Below are 8,339 nucleotides of genomic sequence, written 5' to 3' on the forward strand. Positions count from 1 at the left end.
ATCTTAAATAAATAGCTTTACTTCTCTGGATCTCTATCAAAATGAATGTGTTAGAACTCTAAGACCTCCTTCAGTTTTATAATTCTTAGGGACTTCCTCTGTAACTTTCTGTAGATTTCTCTGGGGCTAATGGTAGATTAAAGCCATCTGGGTCACCAGCAAGTGATCCTGCCTTGAAGGACAGTTTGGAAATCACTGTTTTTCAGAGTGGCCATTGTAGCTCCTTTGTAGGTCCATCGCAACTGCAAAGGGATTGTACAGATATTATTTTCATCTGTAGGCAGGGCATATATAAGCTGCTAGACCAAATGGAGACTTCTTTGGTTTACATTTTAGTGACAGGTGACAAAATGCCACAGGAGCTTCTAGAGTTGAGCTATAGCAGGATCACAATATGGCAAGATTCTGAATTATCACCTTGCCTATAATCACACAATGAAATACAATAACTGGTAGAGTTGTAAAGATCATCCAGTCTAGTTCCTTCTTGAAAACGATGACATGACTTTCCTGAGGCTAAATACGCTAGCAAAACCAGGACAAGACCCCAGGTCTCCTCACTCCTAGTTTACTGTTCCCAGGATTATGCTTCTCTCTACCCAAAGTCTGTCTTTTTTCCATAGACTTGGAACGCCAGTTGGAAGAACAGAAGAAGCAAGCCCAGGATCACAGGCTGAAATCCCAGACAGTTCAAAATGTGGTACTGATGCCTGTGAGCACTCCTAAGCCTCCCAAAAGGCCCCGGCTCCAGCGGCCAGCCTCCACCACCGTCCTGAGCCCTTCTCCTCCTGTCCATCAGCCTCAGTTCACAGTCATCTCACCCATCACCATCACGCCAGTGGGTCAGTCATTTTCCATGGGCAATATTCCAGTGGCCACCCTCAGCCAGGGCTCCAGTCCTGTGACTGTCCACACACTGCCTTCTGGCCCTCAGCTCTTCCGTTATGCCACAGTGGTCTCCTCAGCCAAGAGCAGCTCACCAGACACAGTGACCATCCACCCTTCGTCTAGCTTGGCGCTGCTAAGCTCCACCGCCATGCAGGATGGCAGTACCCTGGGCAACATGACCACCATGGTGAGCCCTGTGGAGCTGGTGGCCATGGAGTCTGGCCTAACCTCGGCCATCCAGGCGGTTGAAAGCACCTCAGAGGATGGGCAGACCATCATTGAGATTGACCCAGCCCCAGACCCAGAGGCTGAGGATGCTGAGGGCAAAGCAGTCATTTTGGAGACCGAACTGAGGACTGAGGAGAAAGTCGTGGCTGAGATGGAGGAACACCAGCATCAAGTCCACAATGTGGAGATTGTGGTCTTAGAGGATTAACTGGGGGTCTCGGGGCCAGGAGATACGTTTTGGTTTGGAATTTTAATTATTTGTTTATTTTTATCATTGTCCCACTCATTTCCACATAGGATCCTTTTTTTAAAAAACAAGATCTGATTGTTGTAACTGAACATGTCGGGTCCCTTCCAGCCCCTCACTGAAAAATGGACAAAACAAGCTGCCCTTCTGGAAGTTGAGAGTAGGTCATTCAATGTCCTAACCATCTTACACCAAGAGAGTTATTTCTTTGAGGGGAGGCATCAAGATAACCCGAAACCCTATCCAGAAGTCACTTTCCAGGCTAGTCTCTCTGTGTACACACGTGGTTTTAGTCTCATAAAGGTGCATTGACCAAACCAGGGAACACAGATCTAACCCTGGAAGGCAACCCACTCACACATGGATGCAAAAGTATACTTAATTTTGTATCCTGGAACAAGCCCTCAGAGGCCAGTGCAAAACCCTCAAACAAAAGTGAGTTGAACTCTGCTTCAAGGGAAAGGTAACAGACTAGCAGAAGCTTAAAAAGGGAAGTGCTTTGGCCAGGATGGGGCAAGGAAATTATCTTACTTCCAGAAGTGCAACTGATGCCTCTTGTTATCTCTTGAGGGTTACCACCATGGGTGCCATTTTGAGGCAATGCCAGTGTTAAGCGGAAGGGTACATTTTCACCAAGTAGGTGGCGTCAGGGACCTGCAGCTTGGCAGAGATAAGAATCCAGAGATGTCACAGCTGTCCTTTGGGGCTCAGGCTTACCTTGCAGCCTGCTCTGTCAAAGCACTTAGCCTCCTAGTCCATTCATTTGCAAACTGTGTGATGTGGTATAAAATCGCTCTGGTCCTTAGACTGTGGCTGTTCGGGGGGTGGGGCTCCAAGGCCATCATTTTTATTGCATGACTCCAGGAGCAGGAGAGTTCCTCTTCCAGACCAGCTGCCCTTTTTTGTGGGGCCCTTTCTTGACTTTGGAACCAAAAGCAGCCACTTCTTTGGTGCTTCCTCTTGTTTTCCCCTCTATCCCTCAATGGTTAATGGCATCTGTCTCCTGGATCCCACGCTCTTCAGCTTTTTGGCTGATTCAGAGAACAGTGACAGGTGGCTGCCTGCCTTCATCCCCTTTTAGATTCATTTATACCATTTATACCACAGATGTTTCTGTGAGATATTGAGCTCATAAAAGACCCTTAGGTTTGGCAGGGAGGACTCAACACCCCAGTCTGTCAAATAGATGTCTCCTCCTGAGCGAGCTGGACTCCCTGGGAAAGAAGCATTGTCTGCAGCATTATATTATAGGAAGTGTACCAGGAATGTAATCATAATGTCTTTGGGTGGGGAGGGGGTATTTTGTTTTGTTCTTTTTTAAATGTTTTTGTATATTTGGAGCTGGGCCCATTTTCTGTGCTGTGATTCTTTCTCTTTGACCATCTTCAGTGTTTGGGGCAAGAGTGGACCCTGGTTTTTATTTCTAAAGATTGCATTGTTTACTGCACTAGGAAAAATGTAGGGAAACTGCAGACCATTTAAAGGAAAAGTAGGTCAAAAAAGAAAGCACACAACTTAGGAGTGGGAGGTCTTTTTTTTTTTTAATTAAAAACAAAACTTTGACCTGTAGTTTCCTTCTTTTTTTTTTGAAGGCACCCACCTGAAGCCATGTTTCCTCCAATGGATGTTGGAAACCCTATTGTTAAGCAAGTGAAAACTGCGTTCTGCCATCCCTCCGATAGCTGTGCATAGCTAGGGAAGCCTTCTAACTTGGAAGGGTTAATCTTAAAAGGCTTAAGGGTGAAATTTCTGAGTCCCATGCAGTTGTGGTTTTCAGCTTTAAGATTGTCCAGGGTTTTGTTTTTCTTTTCAGAATAGTCATTAGACATAGCAATCAATTTAGGACAAAGCTTTGGCCCTTAATATATCTTTAGTGAGGGAAATGACTTTTATTTCTTGCTTCTTTAGATTTTCTGTTGGTACATAAAAACAAAATTTCTGCCTAAGTCTAAAACTACTACTTGAACCTAGAACGGCACATGTCATCCTTATTGTGGCTTTTAAGGATACTTTTCTCTTTCCCAGAGACAACAGGCTTAACTCTGGACAGAGGAGGAGCCTTAGAGAACACCTACGCGCTAGCTCAGGTTCCTTTCTTTCTTGTTTCAGAGATGTTGGTACTGTTTTAAAGTAGTGTGAGCATCATGCTTCCTAAGTCAAGAGATCGCCTCCTAAAGACAGAGCCTGTTTACTTTCACTCTGAATATTCCACATGGTGGAAATACATGAGCTTTGTTGTTTTCCTGGTCTTCCAATAGCCTGTCATTATTGCTGTGTACCCGTTGTTGAGTGTGGGTTTCCTCATAGCCCTGGTCTAAATGATCTCAGATGGGGTGAGACACATGCAAGCCACTGGCATGTGCACAAGCAGTTGCAATGACTCATTCCTCAGGCTGAGCTTTCAGCAGCCATCTATCTTTCTGTTCGTTCACTAAGTGAATGTTTGTAAGTGTCACCTATGTGCCAGGCTTTGTGCTAGGCACTCCCAGTACAGAGATGAAGGTCGCTCAGTCCATGCACTCAAGGAACTCATTCTCCAGAGACTGTCTGGAGTTAAGAACTATATTTCAATATAATTGGTTTCCTTTGTAACTCTATGTATTTTATTTCATGCACTGATAAATATTGTTCCGAGAGCTGGTCCATAGATTTCAGAAGGCTACCAAAGGTACAAAATGGTTAAGCCTTTCTCTAGGGAGATACTGAAGCTAATCATCCGATGGGATAAGTGCAGTGACAGAGCTCTTGGCTAGGAGAAGCGAGAACAAAGGGTCAAGCATCTAACCCAGCTTGGAGGCAGGGATCAGTAAATAACGGGAGTACTTTCTGGAGAAGATGTATACCTCACCTGATTTAGGACAGATCATTTTTGGCTACTTTTTTGCATTCCATTTTCAAGTTGTTGGACTTAAGTATACAAGAAAGGGGGAAAAATCCGCTGTCTTGTTGCTTCTGCCTCCAGAGCTAGGCAGAGTCAGCAGCTCAGACAGTCTCTCCTGAGGGCACTCCACTGGAGAAAGCCCAGTCATGCATCAGCTTCTCTGAGTTTCCAGCAGATGAATCCAGTACAGGACTGGACTTTTAGCTGGTAGAAGGTAAATGCCCCAAACGTTCTTACCATGTGGTTTTCACAAAGGCCTCAGAAGCAACTGTTCAGCTGTCTTGCCTTGGCCATGCCCCTGTCTGGCGCATGCCTGTTCTCTTCCCCTTTTCAATTTCCAGGCTCCGTCCCTGGCCCCTTCCCCAATTAAAACAAAGCTCCCTGCCATTCCGAAGTTAAAAAGGAACAATAGACTTGAATATTTAAGATTTCAAGCTGCTTCATGTGGAGTTTCTTTTATGCTTCTGTCCATGTTTGGGAAGGAAGACCAGAATTAATCCAGATACCCTCAAATTTAACATTCTGTTCAGGTGGATTGACTGTTTAGTGGTGGCATTTTAATCCATTTCATGAAAGGCATTAAAGGTAAGTCTGCATGGTGGGAAGTACTGGTAACATTTGATGATAAAGATAGTGAAATCAAGCATGAAACATGGAACTCCTAGTTCATTGAGTTATAACTGGCCCACAACTCTCAAGGAGGCAGAAAGGACAAAAGGTTGAATTCTCAAAATAGGCATGAGCTGTGATTCACTTGGGTAATACTCCTGAGAAAATAGTCCTTTCTGAGACAAATCAGATTCTAGGTTAGCTAGCCCCTCCCTTTTCAGTCAACTTACGTAGTAAGTTGATCACAGACCCCTCACACCTTGGATACCTCCTCCCTGGGAAATTCTTGTGTAGTCTGTAACATACTACAGTAATAAGCAAGGCTGATGTGCTAGACAAAGGATCAGTTCTGCTAGACTGGCATTGTCTGCCCCTGGTATTCTCTTCTTAGATAGCCTTAATTGAGTCATTTCTAGGTTTCCTTGCCAACCTGAAACACCTTTCTTAGTCCCAAGCTAGGCAATCTCGCTTCTCTAGAAGGTTCTACTTTCCTTGAACATCCTCATCACGTTCCACCATCCTCCTTGCTTTGGAGAAACCAGTGTGACTTAGTTCCCAAATCCTGCCCTGTTAGTAACTCTACCTTTCTTAGCAACAACTTTCTTATCAACAACTCAACTCAAGACAATCATTTCCTTCTAAGGAGACCCCAAGACCCAAACCTCACTGTACATCCAGAGATTTCAGTCTTCACTCTAGAACAGCCTTCTTAACTCTAGTCATTGCTTGAACTGAGGCATCTTTGGGATATGCTTGTACTTGAAGTGCCTCAGAACACAGATTCTAAAATCTATCACACACCTGATCAATTCTCTACCTATGGTCCATGGCCCAGGCTAAGACATGCCTGTTTGCTGGATAAATTATTGCAGCCCAGTATGATTCCTACTACATCTTCATAACTACCTGAAATTTCTGTTGTGTCTATGAGCCTCCCAACCTGAAGACTCCTGAAGCCCTCTCATCCTAAAGTAGGCCATACCATACTTTGAAATTGCCTCTGGATTCTCCTCCTGCTTCTTTGTGCCTTTACTAGTAACTGTGGTTTATGATATGGTATACGTGGGTTGATTTTTCTAGTTTGAGAACAAGTGGACATTAGCACTGGATCACATATAAAGGTAAATCTGAGGCTGGGTAGTGATCCAGAAGGAAAGATGGGTTCCTCGTTGGACTTTAATGTAGGAGCTTCTGTAAAAGGGGGTGTTACCTGCATTTCAAAGTATGTTTTTAAAAAAAAACCCAAACTTCTCAGTTGTTTTCTCTAAAGAAATATATGTGTTGTAGAGCAAACTGGAAGCCCACAGCTCTGAATCAGCCTTGAGATTTACTTTGGCCCATATTTTTGTTTTAACTTTTTTTGAAAAAAAGTTCATTTATTTGGCTGCATTGGGTCTTAGTTGCAGTTGTTTTAACTTTTTATTGACATATAAATGCATACAGGAAAGTGCAGTTTGATAAACTTAAATTGAACATACCCACGAAATCAGCTTTCAGATCAAGGGGGGAAAAAGTAAAAAACAACCCACCAGCACTTCTCCCAGACAGTGTAACCGCTGTCTACGTCTCTAACATCATATCTTAGTTTTACCTATTTCTGAACTCTTTTGGGACTGGCATTTTTTCTCTCAACATTATGTTGTAAGATTCACCCATAATGTGTGAAGTGTAGTTGATTACTTCTCTTTGCTGTGTAGAGACTATTTTTACTATGTCACAACTGATTGGCACGTGGGTAGCTTCCATTATGGGGCTGTTATAAATAATGCCTGTGAAAATTCTTTTTTGGGGGCGGGGGAGGGGCACTGTGCCATGTGGCTTTCCATATCTTAGTTCCCTGACCAATGATTAAACGCAGTCCTGACAGTGAAAGCGCCAATCCTAACCACTGAACCACCAGGGAATTCCCACCTTCGGATATTCTTGTACCTGTCTTTTGATGAACAAATCTGTGCATTTATGTCTACATGCGTGCATGCTTAGTTGCTCAGTCTCGTGTCTGATTCTTTGTGACCCCATGGACTGTAGTCGGCCAAGCTTCTCTGTCCTTGGGATCCTCCAGGCAAGCATACTGGAGCGGGTTGCCACTTCCTCCTCCAGGAGATCTTCCTGACCCAGGGATCAAACCCGGTCTTCTGCATCGCAGGCAGATTCTTTACCATCTGAGCCACCAGGGAAGCCCCGTTTATGCCTACACAGAGTTTTAAACATAGGAACAGTTCACATGAAAAATTTAGGATAAACCTTTTCTTTAAACAATAGCAACAACAAAAACCAAAGCCCAGAAGATCTGACAACACTGGGTCCACATTTCCTCACAGCAGCACCAGACTGGAACTGAGGCCTGTGTTAGGTGGACCATGGCTTCTTAACAGACACTGTTACTCCCTATTACAAACCCAAATCTATTAATATTTATTTTTTGTAGCTTATTTTTTGATTCAATAGTCTCAAGCACACTCTTCCCCTCAGATAGCTGCAGAGCTTATTATTAATACCTCATTTCCTTTCAAGTCTCTGTTCACATGTTCCCTTATCAGAGAGGACTTCCTTGATTACCCACCCTATGAAAAGTGGCAATTTCCTTCTGCACTGTGCTTCCCACTTTCCTTTACCCTGCTTTATCTTTCTTTCTTTTGCTATCACCTGATATACATGTATTTTTTTCTCCCCCAACTAGAGTGGAAGCTCCAGGAGAGCAGGGACCTTTCTCACCTCTTGGTCACTGCTGTTTCTGCAGTCCCTGGAACAGTGCCTGGCATGTAGTAGAGGCTGGATAGATATTTGATGCATGAATAATAATATTAATAACAATAATAGCCAATACTTATGGGAGGATAACTATGTACCAAGCATTGTTCTGAGCACTTTACATTGTTAATCCACTTGATCCTCACTACAGTCCTGCGTGGTCAATAGCATTGTTTACATCATTTTACAATGAGGAAACATTTATATTCTACTCAAAACAACAGATACATTTGAAGCATTGTATATGGGTCAAACTTATTAAACAGAGTCTTTAAATGTGCTAGAGAATCTTAATACCTAAAAGGAAACTTTTAACTATTTTATCATGATGATGTTCTACTGATAATGTATTTTCTTTAGCTGCTCCTTAAGGTTGTTTTGCTTACAGTCCTGTTCACCATCTCTCAAAAGTACTGGAGAGGGAGTTGTGGAGAAAGGGAACTTACCTGGGAAATGATTTTAGAACCCAAATCATCTATCCTGTCCATCAGTCACAGGAAGTACTGATTTATCCCTTTGTTAATGGTCCTGTTTGAGATGATGCTGATGTCATGGTCCCTGGTTAGAACTCCTTCAATTGTTTCCTACTGTATAGAGCCCAACCCCTTAAGATTATACAGTGGAAGTGAGAAATAGATTCAAGGGATTAGATCTGATAGAGTGCCTGAAGAATTATGGACGGAGGTTCGTGACATTGTACAGGAGGCAGTGATCAAAACCATCTCCAAGAAAAAG

General features: G+C 43.3%; 1 protein-coding gene across 5 annotated transcripts in view; it reads left to right on the forward strand.

The window, feature by feature from the left end:
• GMEB1 (glucocorticoid modulatory element binding protein 1) overlaps positions 1–7,884 on the forward strand; it is a 37,158-nt gene extending 29,274 nt beyond the window's left edge. For all 5 annotated transcript variants that reach the window (XM_043445140.1, XM_043445141.1, XM_043445144.1 and 2 more), the window contains exon 10: positions 624–7,884. In XM_043445140.1, coding sequence (XP_043301075.1) covers positions 624–1,324 — 701 coding nt within the window. In that variant the 3' untranslated portion in view covers positions 1,325–7,884. The remainder of the gene's footprint in view (positions 1–623) is intronic.
• The last annotated feature ends 455 nt before the right edge of the window (positions 7,885–8,339 follow it).

The sequence above is a fragment of the Cervus canadensis genome, chromosome 24 (assembly GCF_019320065.1).
Source record: "Cervus canadensis isolate Bull #8, Minnesota chromosome 24, ASM1932006v1, whole genome shotgun sequence".
NCBI lineage: Eukaryota > Metazoa > Chordata > Mammalia > Artiodactyla > Cervidae > Cervus > Cervus canadensis.